General features: G+C 53.2%; 1 protein-coding gene across 2 annotated transcripts; it reads right to left on the minus strand.

Annotated features, from left to right (window-relative positions):
- Positions 1-167: 167 nt before the first annotated feature.
- Positions 168-15,154, minus strand: Pomgnt2 (protein O-linked mannose N-acetylglucosaminyltransferase 2 (beta 1,4-)). Of its 2 annotated transcripts, none has more exons than XM_057767113.1 (2): positions 15,064-15,154; positions 168-2,407 (listed from the first exon to the last, which is right to left on the minus strand). In XM_057767113.1, exon 2 carries the CDS (start codon positions 2,294-2,296, stop codon positions 554-556), a length of 1,743 nt encoding a protein of 580 aa, XP_057623096.1. In that variant the 5' UTR covers positions 2,297-2,407; positions 15,064-15,154; the 3' UTR covers positions 168-553. The 2 variants fall into 2 exon arrangements, with proteins under 2 accessions (XP_057623096.1, XP_057623094.1); XM_057767111.1 differs by having other exon boundaries at positions 15,009-15,133.
- Positions 15,155-16,190: the final 1,036 nt, after the last annotated feature.

Below are 16,190 nucleotides of genomic sequence, written 5' to 3' on the forward strand. Positions count from 1 at the left end.
GGGGTGGGCTGGATAGGAAAGGGTCAGGAGGAAGGGGAACAGGAAAGTTTAACAGGGTGAATGGATTGGAATGTGCCGTATATGCATGAAAATGTCATGTGAACCCATTACGAGGTATAACTCATACGCTAATATGACATTAAAGACTTGACCATAGATGTTCATCATTTAATGACTGCTCCAAATACACCTGTCACTCGGCTACAGGTGAAATTCACAGAGACCATCTGCCTAGCCCACCACCGTTTCTAGAAGCCAGGACCCGTCCCGTGGCCACAGCAGGAGACAGCGGATCAATTAGTGAGAGCTGATCCCTGGGACCTACAGGTGCCGTCTTCTCACCACAAAGGAACTCCCCTCAGAGTGGCAGAAGGGGGGGGAGGGCACCACCTCTTTAGGGCACACCCGCAGCAGTAAGAAGGCCCTGGGAGAAGGCCTAGCCCAGGCCCACTCAATAAATACCTAAGTCATCACCACAGTTGCCAGCAGGGCTGTGGACCTGGGAGAGCTGACCGCCAAGGCCGCCCTCCCGAGGCCTGCCGCGGCCTTCTGGCTACGTGTTGCACACCAGAACCTCTGCGAACGGTCCCAGGAGGCTCCTGTTGAAGATGCAGCGGACCCACACCAGGTAGGTGGTAAAAGGTTTGATGTTCTCCGTGAAGGTGTGGTTCTGCAGGGTCAGCATGTACGGCGTGTACGTGTTCTCACCTTGCTCCTGCAGCCACACCTCATACCTCACCTCCTTCACTTTAAGGAACCTGAGGTTCCACGGCATCTGCCAGGACACAGACAGGTGGGCTTCGGTGGCGCCCTGCACAGACGCCTGGCATCGAGCCTCCTGCACCTTGCCTGGGTACAGGCTGAATGCCCACTTCTGCCTCCGTGGTCCCGGCCGGCCCTTCACCACACGCTGAATGGATTGCATGAGGGACGGGATGTCCACTCTGGTGTCCTGGTAGATTCGGAAGAGCCACTCTGGGTTCCGGCAACAGAGATGCCGGGGGACTTCTCGGCTCTGAAGGATGCGGGCCTGCTCAGCCCGGTCCAGGTGGGTGATGCCCCCTTGGTCCCAGGGCCGCTCGGGGTGCGTGACTGTATTCTCCCGTATCATGTTTCTCCAGGCTACATACTGCAGGTCCATGCCAGGCAGGGTGGCCAGCGTCTTGTAGGGGGTGTAGTGGTCAGGATTGACAGCGTAGGGGAAGAGCTCAACCACGGTGGACCCACGGGGCAGGAAGAGGGCCGTGACCAGCTGGGCACCGTGCATGCTGACTAGCATGGAGGCGTTGCTGACCAGCCGCACCACGTCTGCAAAGCTGTGGTCCTCCAGCGACACCGTCACCGTCTTCATCTGGAACTCTTGTGCTAGCTCCAGCAACAGCTCCGCCTCGTTCAGGATGAGTCTGTTCTGGGTGCGACTGAAGACCAAAATGTATTCCTCGCCCAGCGGCGCCCCCGTGTGGCTCACGTTCAGCTTTTCGGTCATGAACCGCGTGAACTGCCGGATCTCATGGCCAGAGACGAGTATGTTGGCCTTTGGGCCTTGGGGCTGGACAAAGCCATACTGGTACCAGGTGGTGACCTTGGACAGGCCCACAAACGCGTGGGAGAAGCAGAGCAAACGGCCCAGCGACTTGAGCTGCGAGCGTAGCAGTGGCTGCTTGGGGCTAAGGAGTTTGTACAGGTCAAAGTGGGCGCCCTCGCCCCAGCCCTCCATGAAGAAGAGCCGGGCTTCTTGGGCCAGGCCGGGGAACTGCCTCAGCGTGTAGAAGAGGGGGAGCAGGTCGTCATGGAAGACGTGCATGAGGTTATCGGGGTTGAAGCGGTTGGTGATGAGGGCCACATCGGGCACAAACACTGGCTTTGGCAAGAAGCGCAGGGCTCCCGCAGGCAGCTCCACAAAGTTGAAGTACTGGGCGTTATGGTCCTCCACCGTGGACAGGTCCAAGAGCGCGGGCTGGAAGCGCCGGGTGCCCAGATTGGGCAGCATCATGGATGAGTTGCCATGGAAAAAGATGAACTCTTCGATCTCATTCGAGTAGCAGAGCCACTTGAAGCGACAGATGCGATCCGTGTGGGTGCGGCCTGTGCACACCATCTGGGTACCACCCTCCATGAGGATCTGCAGGGCCTTTGGGTAGTCAACCCTCATTCCTGAGACCGGGTCCAGGGACTGCTGCCCAAGGGCCAGCTCTTCCTCTAGGGCGGCTGCGTGCTCGCGCAGGCGCACATGCTTCCACAGGACGGCAGCCAGCACGGACACCAGGAGGGCATTGAGCACCGCAGAGAGGTGCATCCTACAGTCCCCAGGGGGTCTTAGGGAGATGACGACTGCTGGGCGGTGCCACAGCCAGGTGGGCTTCACGCATCCATCCTTCGGTGTCGGTATTGGAGGGCAAGGAAAAACCTGTGGAGGGAGGGAGAGAGAGGAGTCAACCCAGCCAGGCACCTCTGCACACACTTGTGCGTTCCCATCACAGCGGCTTCAGCAAAGCTCCCTGGTAATGAGTCTCACGCTAAAAAGCAGTTGTGAGTCAAATCACAAGTCCTAGGCTGTTTAAATCTCGTGTGCATTTTCACGGGCACATGTGTGCATGCATGCTTGGAGACCAGAGGCCAACATCACGCTCTTTCCTTGACTGCTCTACACCTTGTACTTTTGGGACAAGATCTGCAGTGAACCTGGTGCTCACTGATTCAGCGAGACTGGCTGGGCAGTGATCTCCGGGATCCTCTTGTCTCTCTGCCCAGTGCCAGCATTTAGAGGTAAGTAGATTACTGAGTCATCTCACCAGCCCCAGGGGCCATTTGTTTAGATGAGTTACCCTTCTGCTCACAAGGGCGTCACTCGGCTGCAGAGCAGGGAGGAGGAAGACGGCTTTTCAGCAGGATGAGCAGCCGTGTGTTAAGTAGCATCCTCCCTTTCAGCAGGAGCAGCTGCCGGGAGCTGCTCTACTTTACCATAAAGCACCGCGTGGTTTCAACAGCCTCTGAGGATGCCAGAGGAGAACCCTTACACGCTTGAGCTATGACGGAAGAGCTACCACCACCAGAGCTCTGCAGAACTTCAGCAAGATCCAGGTTTGGGGCCAACATCTGTCTCCAAACAGAACCCCGTATATTTGGGATGGTATGGTCGTTACAGCGCCAGTATCGAGGCACATTCAAGGCCAGGTACATTCATTCACTTGGTCCGGGTGGCTTTTCTTTTGGGACTCAGGCACTCTAGAAAAAGCATGCATTCATTCAGCAGCCCTGTCACAGGCTTTGGTGGTCAGCAGTGATCACTGCCTGAAATCCTCGTCCTGGCACCCAAACGTTTTCGGATGTACACAGGAGTCATTTCGTTCAGTTAGGATCCCTGACAGGTGAGGCCCCCAGTGCAGGAAGTGGAAAGGGCTGGGACACCTGATGAAGGGCCACACGAACCATGTGCATCCTGAAGCACCCTGGGTACACTGCTGCCGTCAAGGCTGGCCAGAGTGAGGCAGGCACTGTCCCTTCCCATCAATACTACCTGAAACGGTTTTAAAACTGAGCACAGGAATCTTTCCAAAGAAGACAGAGGCACCCTGGCCTGGACCTCCAGGTTAAGTCAGCACAGGGTGCTCACCTCCATCTATGCCCGCTCTTCCTAAGGGTTCCTCGGTGTGTGCACACTTCCTCTGAGCCACTGTGCTGAGTCTCCTGGGACCCAGAGGAGGCAGAGACACGTGGCTCTCAGGGGTGGAGAGCTCACCTCTGGAGCCCTGACCCAAGCCAGTGACATGCTGCCAAGAGGGACCAATCAGACTGGGGGGAAGGCAGTTCGTGTTCCTACTCAAGGGGCAGGAGGAAAGAGATGTCCCCTGGCTGCCAGTGCCAACCACGAGCAAACTGGCTTGATTGCACAGCAGGGGACCCTGATGATGGTTTCCAAGTCTGCTGTGAGAGAGATTTCTGCATATTTGAAGCCAGACTGAGTTGTGGCTCTGGCTTCTCACAGACAAGCACAAGCCAGGAGGGCACAGCTTTCTGAGTGATGTGCTCAGCAGAATGATGCCACATCTATTTCCCTGTGGACCCTCCTAACGTGCATATATGAAACTGTCTCCCTAAGACACCCCCCATCTCACACACACAGCAAACCAACCACCTAGAGACTCAGCAGCTTGACACGAGTGCCCTCTGCTGGACAGAAGCAGAACTGCGACAGTCTAAGTTGAAAGTGGGAGACAAGGGAGACAGGACTTGGCTGTTTCTAGTTAGATGTAAGCACCCATCCCACGGCCTGCCAACATGGCACTGGTAGAGGGCAGGACAGACACGGAATGTTCCACAGACTTCACTGGGTATGTCAGGGTCTCGTGTTACCCTTTGATGACGGTAAAACGACCTGCAGAACCGCGTGGTCTCAAGCATGAGGTGGACTGGGTTTCAGTCAACTTTGTCACTTATAGTCAGGCAGCCTGAATCATGGCTGAGCAACAGGAACCTAGTGGCCGGAACTGTGATACCTTGATTAGCAACTCACGCTTCTCCCTGCTGGAACTGTGGGGCAGCTACGGCTATGTTGGCTTGACCTTTCTGACTGCCTTCCCTCCCTACTCCCTCAGGTGAACTGGGGTGGAGGACAAACAACGGACTTGCTCCTCATCCTTGCTTTAAATATCCTGGGGGTCTTATAGTGGAGTCCCCATTTTGTCACAGTGGAGGAGCCAAGGTGAGGGGCAGTCAGTGATCACCACAAAATCCTTCCTGTCTTTCCCATATTCTCCTGCATCATCCCTCCCCTACCCCAACTTCGCTGTAGGACCCTACTTAAGCCAGCAAGACCAAAAGTTTTGAAAATCAGATGGAGGCAGGGGCCACCTGGGAAGCATATTCGTCTCCATCCATTGTCCCTAAAATCCTATGCTGGTTCTTTAGGACCTGCAGGTGAGCATGCTGTGAGGACCGAAGGAGACACCCCACCTTCTGAGCCCCAGAAATGCCCAGAGCCTCCCATAAAACGGGGTCTGGACAGGATGGAGGGGCTCTGATGATGGACAATTCACAGAGAAGGAAGAGCCTGCTGTCTGTCTGTAGGCTGGGCAGGGCCACCATGTGCATCCTGAACACAGCCCTCGAGCCGGGTCCTGCTCAGTGTCTTAGCATTTGTAGCACTCACGACAGCTACGCCTAAAACCCTGCCTGTACCACACCAGGCTCTCAATAGAAAAATGAACCCCAATTCGGCAAAAGCCCCTCCCACCCTACATGTAAGAAATCTATATTTGTGTAAGTCTCCCAGACTGCTGGCTGGGGTGGGTGTGACTTCTTCCTGCAGGAAGGAGGTAAGTCCAAAGAAGAAGGAGGCCAAGGTCCCTGCAGTTTTCCTCAGCCAGGTCTTGCTATGGAGACGGTTTAAAAGCAAGCCTAGCTGAGGGCAGAGAAGTTCGGAAGGGCCAGCTCCAATCTCAATACTACTCTGAAAAGAAACAGCCCCAGGACTTCAAATGAACTCTGTGATCCTGTCCCTCCCTCAGCAGAAGTAGCTTCTGGGGCCCTCCCCTGCTGTGGGGGATGGAGAAGACTGTAAATAAACTTGTGTAACTAGTGTGTAAACATGTGAGGGTGTGTGTTCACACGTGTGCACATGCCTGTGGAGGCCATTGGCGGACAAGCACCTTCCTTGATGGCTCTCCACCTTGCTCTTTTTAGATGCTATGTATGTCTGTTTATCTGCATGTATGTCTGTCTACATGGAACTGGAGTCATAGGTGGTCGTGAGTCGCCACGTGGGAACTGAGAACCAAACTTGGGTCCTAAGATTAACAAGTGCTTTTAACCACTGAGCCATCACTCCAACCCCAACTTATTGGGGGGGGGGGGAATCTCTTCACTTAACCTGGAGCTCACCAATTTGGTTGGCCAGCAAGCTCCAGGGATCTTCTTGTGTGGTTCCCATCCCTCGGCCCCAGCACTGGGGTTACGGATGTCATAAGTCACCATGCATGGCTTTTAATGTGGGTGCTAAGAATTCAAATTTGGGTTACCTTACTCAAGGGACCCAGACCCCTAGAAATAATGTGGAAAAGACGTTTACTATGGAAGGAAGGCACAGTTCCAATGGCTTGAACTGGGTCATTTTCAGCCCCTTTCCCTGTTGTGGGGGACCCAAGAGAGGGGCCTTCTTTCCAGGAGAGGTGAGATGCCCAGGTGAGGCAAAGTGTGCGAGACGGACCCACCCTCCATCCAGAAAGAAGTCAGGCTCTTGAGACCCTGTGGGCAACTCAACAGGATCTGGAATCACCAAGGAGACGAAATATACCTGCTGAGGCTGGAGCTGTCCTCAAGCCTTTCGTGTGGGGGCAGGCCCAGCACTGAAGGTGATAACACCAGCACGGTGTGCTAGCAACAGAGGGACGGATGCCAGCTCACAGTACTGAGCCGCACGGTTGGCGGGGGGGGGGGGGGCAGGGGGTGTCGGAGCAAGTGAACCTGACTGTCCACTCCTCTCACAAGTCAGTGTGTGTGTGCACATATATGTATACATGTGCGGCTGTGTAAATGCACATGTAAATTTATGCCTAAAGATATGTAATTTTATGTGTTATATTGAGTGTGCATTTTTATGGAACAGAATCCAAAATCTTGAGAATGCCAGATGGGCAATGAGGTCTGCATTGGCCAAGTCAGCGCATGTGTCAGACAAACATGACAAATGACATCCTGACCTCCACGTTCTCCCCGAGACTTAGAGCCCCTGTGACACAGATGTGATGCAGTGGTCACGGCAAGGCACATGTGCAGAGGAGCTGGGTACGAGGCGGCCATCACCACATCCCATCCTCCTCCCTGCAGACATCAGGGAGGTGAGCCGTTGGTAGGGAATGCAGCTTCCTGTCAATTTTCCTCTGACAACCCCTCTGCTTTACAGTACCACATGGCCACCCAGCCTGGCTTCCCAAGGGGCTAGCCCATAATAGTCCCCAGAGGAGGAGCCAGGTCAGGTGGGTACAGAAGCTCACAGCCTGGGCTGGTTCCTTTTCCTCTTCAAACCTCTCTCCTCATCTAGGGACTTGGGCGCTGTCTGTCTGCTGTTACAGTTAGAAACCTTAACGGAAGTGTGGTCGGAAGAATTCAGTTTAGTGGCTCAGCCAGAACACAGCTTGACAGAGCGAGATTCTGTGTCCACAAAAGCCCTTAAATACAGGCAGGCATACGGATGCTGACACATCCAACAGCCCGGCAGTGAGGGTGAGATCCCGTGCTGACAGGACCAACCATCAGCCTGGACGTCGAGCATGGGCACAGGCTCCGTTTCCTGAATGCCCCGGCCAGCCCCAGTCCACCCCATGAGTTTTAACCTCTGATATGGAGGAAGCGCCCCAGGATTCCTAGTCAGGCCACAAACTCACAGATCAGGAGCCAACAGGGAAAGTAAAGTCAGGACAGACCCATGACCTGCTCCAGGGCCTGGGGTGGGGGAGGGGACAGTTAGAGCTCAGCTTGCTGAGAGCTTGGCAGGACCACAGTCGCCATAGGCTGCAACACTAACCACCATAGGCTGGTGGCTTAAGTAGCAAACTTACCTCCTTACAGTCCTGGAGGCGGAGGTCCCGCATTAGTGATCCTGGGCCCTGGGGAACACAGTTCCGCCTCTCACAGGACTCCTCTGAATCCCTCAGATAAACCGTGACAAGCCCTAATCTGTAACAGCAACTGTACAAACTAAAGACGGGGACAGGGCGACCGGCCTCCCACCACCTGGCAGACTCAGGTGTGTGTCGTTCATAAGCTCTGGTCCAGAGGCGGCAGCCCCAGTTCCTGGGCTCCAGCTGCTGGACTGTCAGAAACAGCTGTTCACCTGTCGTGCCCCGTAAGAGCAGGGCTGTTGACGAGAGGGTCTACCAGCTCCTGCCGGGCTAGGCTTGCACAAGATCCAGAGACCCAGTCCAGGAGGGGTGGGGGCAAGGTTTGACACTAACATTACAGCCATCTGACTTAGAAGCTGTTCAGATTTGTAGCTGAAATGGTATAATCCTTACTTTGAGACCGAGAAGTGTTTTTGGCCTAGATGCAGCATGTGTTTATCAATGCTGAGCTATGGAAGCTCTGGGTGGCACACGGATGTCCCCGCAGCTCTGAGTGGGTAAACTCAAACCTACTCCACAGGCCAGGCTGGACAACCTCTTCCAACCTCCTACCTGTTTACCAGGTAGTTAGTTACATGATGGCTGTATGTACACTAAAACTACGTACGAGCCTAAGGCTGAGAAAACCTGCACATTTAAAGCACACTGGACTGTCTGGGAAGGGAATCATTCCTTCAGTAAGATGCAGGCAGCCTAAGCACTCTTGTAACACTTAGCAGTTAGCTACAAAGGTACACTAAGCAGCTCAGAGGTGCTGGGCTCCCCTGGAGCTGGAGTAACAGACATGAGTGTGTCTGTCAGCAGACCTGGCAGGGATCGGAACTCGGATCCTCTGAGAGAGCAGAGCAGGATCCTAACCACTGAGCTATCTCTCCGGCCTTCACCTAGGAAACATCCTCTTGAACTCAGAGCTGGAGCTGTGAGCCCTGTATCAGCAGCTGATGTGGCAATGAATGAGCTTCAGCTCCTGAAGGAAAAGCTCCAGAGACCCAAGTTCCTTTGCTCTGTGGTGTGAAGGGTGATGAGCCTGGCCCTGCTTGTGCAGACTGAGCTGGAGGTGCGCTCAGCCTCCCCTGCTGGCCTGAGACCCTCTCACCAGGTATGGCTCCCTGGTGATACAGACATCCACTCACAGCCTGGCGTCCACCTTCTTAGCATGAATGAGTCACTGGAAGCCAACTTGATCTCCTCTCTGGGGCCAGAGCAGCGCCACCGTGTGGTCACACACAGGGTTGCAGACAGGACACAAGGCATGAGGAATAGGGTATTATAAGTTCTTAAGGTGAAACCACAGGGGGAAAAAACTCAATTTTTTGTTATTGCTTTTTTGTTTTTTTAGACAGAGTTTCTCTGCATAGCCCTGGATGCCCTGGAACTCTCTCTGTTGTTCAGACTGGCCTCATACTCAAAGATCCACCTGCCTCTGTCTCCTGAGTGCTGAGATTAAAGGCATGTGCCACCACTGCCTGGCTCAAAAACAATTCTTACAGGGACTACCAAATATCCATGGACCCCAAAATATCCATGTCAGGGAGGACTTAGACCCCATGTGAGACAGAATCCATCAAGACTCCAGGAGATGCCCATGGTAGGAGAGACAGTTAAAAATACCAGAAAGTATGCCCAGCACACACAGTTATAACAAGAGACCCAAAGACGCTCTGCCTAGAGGTGAGCGGGCGAGTTCTGGGCAAGGGTGTAGAGGGGCGTGGGTGGTAGTGAACGCCCCATCCCTGTGTCCAGCTCTCCTGACCATCCAGCAACCATGAGAATGCTAAGATTTGGAGTGCCTTGCCCACCTAAGCAGAACCCAAGCCATGCACAACTCAATGAGAGCGTCACGCTTTGCCGTGGAGACAGCCAGGGGATGAGGCTGCCAGAGAAGCTGGCTTCAAGGGAAATGTGCAAAGCCCTTTGTAGGCAAGCCACTTGGCGGGGGTCGGACATCCGGGGAATCTGCACCCCTGCCTTGGGTGATGACAGCTTCAGCTCGGGCTTCCCTTGGTCATCTCTGTGGTGTCACTCCCTGCCTCCTCTGTCCTAATGATGACGACAGTACTGCAGCTAACAGCCACTGGGTCGTCACTGGGGGCAGTGACAACCTCCTATTATATTATATTATATTATATTATATTATATTATATTATATTATATTATATTTATTACATTATATTATATTATAGACAGTGAAAGAGAAGTGAGGGCAGAAGGCTGCTCAAGCACACGTGGACTTCAGGGTGGGACCCTGGCCCGTGGGGTGGCCCTAGTGCCTGCTGTCTGCAAACACTCCATCTTACTGGGAAACAACTTCAACTTACAAAAGCTGCAGAGTATGGGAGCCCCCCCATCTAGATTCTGCAGAGTATGGGAGCCCCCCATCTAGATTCTGCAGAGTATGGGAGCCCCCTCTCCCCATCTAGATTCTGCAGAGTATGGGAGCCCCCCCATCTAGATTCTGCAGAGTATGGGAGCCCCCCCATCTAGATTCTGCAGAGTATGGGAGCCCCCCCATCTAGATTCTGCAGAGTATGGGAGCCCCCCCATCTAGATTCTGCAGAGTATGGGAGCCCCCTCTCCCCATCTAGATTCCTTCCAAGTCAACACATTTATCACACTCCGTCACAAACTCTTTTCTGAACTATTTAAAAATAAGCTAAAAGCCAGGTAGGGTGGCATATGCCCACAAGCCCGGCATCTGCAAGTGGAGACGGGAGGATTTAAGACCAGCCTGGACACTCACCAAGGCCTTGTCTCTAAAAACAACAGCAAACAAAATCATTCTGGTGACGTCTTTCCTGACAGCCATAACTACAAGAGAGAACATCGCTACTGTAAGAGAACAATCTTCTCTTATATAATGCAATTAAGAAAATGAATATCGATGATACTGTTTTCCTCCATGGCCCTTATGCTCTGTCCAAAATTCAGGCCAGGATGAAGCGTCAGATCCTTCACCTCTACCTGGGACAGCTTCTTGGTCTTTCCTATGATCCTGACCGTTTCCTTAGAGTTTGTTTTTAAGTTAGGAGTGTTCTGCCTGCTTGTGTGTACGGCACCCATGGAGGAGAGGGTGTTGGAGACTCTGGAACTACAGTTATGGATGGCTGTGAACCACCACGTGGGTGCTAGGAATCAAACTCTGGCCATCTGCAAGGGAAACAAATGCTGTCGGACTCCAGCCTTCTTTCCGGCCCCAGCCTTGACAGTTTTTAAGCCAGATGGGTATTTCTAATGTGTACCTCAATTCAGGTTTTTCTTACCAAGCTCAGGATATGCACTTCTGCCAGGAATCAGCCTGCACACTTGACCCCCGAGTTCACTCTGTGAATCTCTGTGAGACTTCACCCCGAGGCAGCCAGAAGGTTGCTTACTAGAAACTCTACCCTATGTAGGACACTTTCAGGAACAGACCCCGTCCCTGGGAAAAGGAACACCCAGGAGACCTGCAGGGCTCGAGAGCTTGCCCGAGGGGTAGGATGCAGTTCTTCTATTCATGTGGCCCACAGACACATGACCCAGAATTCTTCCAGTTGGGCCTAGGAACCCAAGTTTTGATGCAACTTCCAGATGATTCCACCATGTGCTGAGTGTTGATGCAAAGTTCTGACACCACACGGTTCTGCAATCCTCTGAAGGAATTTCCACCCAGCCGCAAGGAAATGAGGGATCCAGTCGAGGAGTTACCACCCTGGTACTAAAGGCTAACTCTGCTAACACGACATTCAAGCTGAAGTTCCAGGATAGCAAAGACAGACAGCTTCCACACCGGAAACTTTCTAGAAAAGCTGCCCCAACCTAATCTTTCCTGGGCAGACACCACTGCTTGTGGGGTAAAGTGGAGCAAAATGAGGCCAGGGAAGAAAAGGGTATTCTAAAGAGTGGAACACTGGCAAGGCCAGTGAAAAAGATGAGCCCGGACAGCATCTCTAGGTCCTTATAATAGCTGCTGCCCTCACAGGCCTCAAAGCTTGGGAACCCAATCTAACTGTGGCCCCTTCTGAAGCCACCTCAGGATGTGCCATGATCCCTGCTCAAACTTCCACGGTAGGGCCCTGGGTATGGTTCGTCACTGGCAAGCCGGCAACCATAGAAAGCTTGCATTACAATAGCAGCAACAGCAAGGGTGGGCAGGCAAAGGGTCCTGATCTCCGCCCTGAGGAGATCAGGCTCACTCAGGTCCACGTGCACACTGCGTGGCAAGAAGGGGCCTGCACCATGGAAGGTCTGATTTTCTGATAGACACACTGGGCCCGAGGGTGGGGGTACCAGAGAGAATGTGAGAAGCCATAGAAAGTGAAAGATTCATCCACGCCTGGCATGGTGCAAAGGACCAGCAACTACCACCAAGGCTAAGGCCAATGCTACTACCACCTCGCTTCTCTAACTGCGCAGGCGCTGTTCTGAGCCTCGGTCCTTTCCTGGATGCCTCACAGAGCCTTCCAATGGAGGCCTGGGGGTTCATTTCTTTGCTTGGGGGTTCATTTCTTTGCTTTCCTCTCCTCAACTTCCTTTGGTGGTGCTGGGGGCGGGGCTCAAACTCAGGGCTTCCTATGTACTAGGCAAACCACTGAGCGACAATCCCAGCCCTTCATTTCCTCTTGATGTGAGAAAATCGCACCTTAAGGGTAGGTTACATGTTTAAGGTCTTATAGCCCAAGTAAGGTCACGAGGTTGTGAACTCACCTGACTTCAAGGGTCATTTTTAAGTCCTGCAGCAGCGCGTCATCATGTCTGACTGACTCTCCAGCATTAGGTGAGCAGGGTAGAACCCAGAGCAGTGAGATTCATGACTCAGGAGCAGAGCAGCTGTGGAAGGCCTGGGAAGCACAGACCCACAGGCCTTCCGCGGTAACTTAGCAACCCAGGGCTTCTAGCAGTAATTACTCTCACCCCGCTGCTGTGCAGAGAGAACACCTGGCTGTGGCTGGCGGTTTAGGAAGAGATGGCCATTCTCTCATCCTAAAGAGAGTCTGGGTAGCAAGCTGGGGTTACAGTTATCCCCACTGCCCTGCTGCTGGGCTGAGAAGGTTCAGCCATCAAAACACAATTACAAAATCACTACATTTTAGGACTAAAAGAGCCTTTGGGAATGAATTCTCCCAAGTCCTTATTTCACAAGTGAGGTCAGGCAGTCAGGTTGCATGGGGGCTCATCACAGGTCTCCCTCACCAACCCACGCGGTCCAGGGGTGAGAGCTAAGGAGAACTTCCCGCAGGCTGCCTTTTCCTAACCCCTCACCTAATCTCACCCAGGGGACCACTTCCTTCAGCATCACCACCAATGGGACAGCAAGATATGTGAAGCCAAGGTTCTAACTCAAAAGTGTTGCCAAGAGTCCACCATAAAACCAGAAATGCCCACCGTGGGTCCTAACTAGGTTCCAGGGCAACAGAACCCACAGACAGCAGAGGAGAAAGGAATGGCTCAATCAGATGTCAGGTGAGTTCCAGCCATTTCAAATCTCCACTTACTAGTCAGAGACACTTCTACTGTTTCACGGGGGGTGGGGCAGGTTTGTGGACTCTAAGAGCCAATGGAAGGCACTGTGCCTACAATTATTCCCACAGCCAACTCTACCACAGCGAGATCAAAACCCGCTTGCTGATTCATGTGCCAAGTGCTCTGCGTATGAGGTCTCATCTCCGCAACAAACCTAAAGTAGGTGAATGAACCCCAGTCACGCTGAAGGGCATATGCTGGGGACTGCTATATGGATCGTTCAATACCGCAGAGTTATTATGGGCTGGGGCTGACATTCAAACTCAAGCCTGAACTGCAAAGCCATGGCCGCATCTCTGGATTCTCCCTTCCCCTCCAATATCTCATCCAACTTGAAAAACCCTGGGGATCACTTTAGCAGTTCCCAAGGGAGAGTGTCTCTCCAGTAACCACGTTAAGGTGACTGATAAGGTCCCTTGGGAGTGCAGTGCTGGGTAATTTAATCTTCTGGCTCTCTCAACAGATCCTAAAAGTCTTTGCTTATCACTGCTATTTCAGAAAGCAAGAACCTTCCAGCCAACCAGAAGGTTCATTAGAAACTACCGCCCCAGCTACCAGGGAGGATGAAGCAGGAGGATCATAGCCTTGGTGAGCCTGGGAAACTTAATGAGACTGAGCAACAAAGCAAAGAGTAGAGCGGGAGGGCATACCTCAACCGTAGATCATTTGCCCCGCACGCATGAGGCTTTGGAGTCAATCTTCAGTATTGAAAAACAAACAAACAAACAACCCCCATGAAGATGCCCCGACAGTCCAACACACCAGGATGTCCACAGCCTTGTGAATCTGCTCACCGGCACTTCCTCTCCTCTGCTCCCTTCTGTAGGCCCCGGTGGCTCCGAGCTCAGAAATGACCTGCCAGCCATCTCTGAGCATAAGAGACCTAATTTTCTCCTGGCATCACCCGGAACTCGGAGCCCTCACGTGAAAGAGTAGGCTGGTTGGGATCCCTGATCCTGGCAGCCTAGGGGCAGCTGGTTTGTGGACAAGACAGGACCTGGAGCTGGAACTCCAACCTTTCCTTCTCTACGGTTGGTCGCGACTGCAGCTAACAGGTGAGAACCCAGACAGACGGCGCCATCATTACCACCTGGAATCCTCACAGAAGTTCTGCAAAGATTGGTTTTGTTTTTCTGTTTGTTTCCCATTCTATTTTACAGAAGACAAAGGAGGGGATCAGAGAAGACGAGTGAGTTACTTAAGGGGACAAGGCCGATAAAGGAGCCAAGATTTCAACGTCCAGCCCCCGAACAATCCAGATATGAAAAATGAACTGTGCTGGTATTATTACTCTGGCCCATAATCCTAAAGTCGTCTTTCCTAACAGGCGCTGGGGGCTGGCTGACATAAGGTCAGAGGATATTGGCTGCTCATCACTTGCGGCATGATTCTGGTAGGGGTCTCAAACTTTGACCCAGGACTCCCACCAATGACGAGAAGACGGGGTTCTTTCAGGTAAGCCCACCAGAGTCCTCCTTAGTGGCCCTCCCGGCATTGTCAAGCAGGCCAGACAAGCTCCTATCACCGATCGCCCGGCTGGTTCCATACGGAGCCCCAACCGCCGAAGGGTCAGCGACAGGCCGGCCACGCACTTCTTTCAACGCAGCTGGCGCAGCCCAGGCCCCCTCTCACCTTCCCTTGCTCCACCTGTGCCAAATGCGCACCATTCTTCCCCAGGCACAAGGACAACATGTGCGTCCCTGCTGTCAGCGGCAGTGAGGGCTCCAGCGAGGTCTGGAGCGCCACCGGGCCGGGCTGCACAGGCCCACCACCCCTCCAACCTCCGCGCCTGCTCCAGGCAGCGTCCACCGCCCTCGGTCCTGTGCAAGCCGCCGGCCTCCCCCGCAAGTCCAGGGCCCGACACCAAGCCCAGCCCGGCCAGCGCCTCACCTGAAGCCGGGCTTGGACCCCCGGGCCCAGCTGCGCCGCAGACCCCGCTGCCCACCTGACGCCCGGGTGTCGCAGGTGTCCACCGTGAGCCTGCCCTGCAGGAGAGCGCACACACGGGAGCCGGAGCGCGTGCGCGGGCCGCGGGATCCGCCTCCCAGGTCTCGGCCAGGACACCCCTTCGGCTCATGGAATCCTGGGAGTTGTAGTTTTTAAGCAATAGCAGCCTACAGGCGCCTAGAAGACCAGAAGCTTCTACGTGGTGTTCATTTTAACCAATCATGGGAGTTCTGATAATAAGTTTAAATGCAAGTTACACCAATATCCATACGTCACCTTTTAGAGGAAAAATAAATCATACCTCAACATGCTTTTAAAATTCATGAAGGGACTGGAAATATATCTCAGAAGTTGAGAGCTTATTGCTCTTCCAGAGGTCCTGGGTTCAATTCCCAGTACCCATGTCGGGCAGCTCACAACCTCCTGCAACTCCAGATCCATGAAATCTGAAGTCCTCTTCTGACCTCCAAGGGTACCTGTGCTTGCTCACGAACACACACAACACACACACACACAATACACACACACACACTGAAATAAATCATTAAAATATAAACAAGAAGACAAGAAATAAAAAGCAACAGGGAGTTCACACGCAATTGGACCATCGCCCCATCAGGGAGTTTGCATGCAATTGGACCATTGCCACATCAGACGCTACCCCTCAAGGAAGAGGCTCAAGGGCAACCATCCTCAGTTCTTCAGGCGTGCCGGTTGGTTATCAGAATGCACATGCCTTCATTTCTGGAGTCATGTATTTTTGCTCTCTTGACTTTTTGCTTCAAAACACGAAGATTTAAATTGCGCAGAGGCTGTCTTCGTCAGGTTTCTTTTGCTGTGAAGAGACACCATGAGCATCGCAGCAAGACTAGGAAAACATTTAATCGGGGTGACCCGATTGCAGTTTCAGAGAGTCAGTCCATTATCATCATGGTGGGGAGCATGGCAGTGTGCGGGCAGACATGGTGTTGGCTAGTCTTGATCAGAAGTCAACAGGAAGTGGACTGTGACACTGGGAGAAGCTTAAGCAAAGGAGACCTCAAAGCCTGCAGACAGTGGCGCACTTCCTTCAACAAGGCCACGCCTACTTCAACAAGGTCATGCCTGCTTCAACAAGGTCGTACG

This window comes from Chionomys nivalis, chromosome 4 (genome assembly GCF_950005125.1).
Source record: "Chionomys nivalis chromosome 4, mChiNiv1.1, whole genome shotgun sequence".
Taxonomy (NCBI): domain Eukaryota; kingdom Metazoa; phylum Chordata; class Mammalia; order Rodentia; family Cricetidae; genus Chionomys; species Chionomys nivalis.

Excerpts from the sequence above, each read along its gene's own strand:
- Pomgnt2 (XM_057767113.1), bottom strand. The coding sequence starts at position 2,296 with ATGCACCTCTCTGCGGTGCTCAATGCCCTCCTGGTGTCCGTGCTGGCT.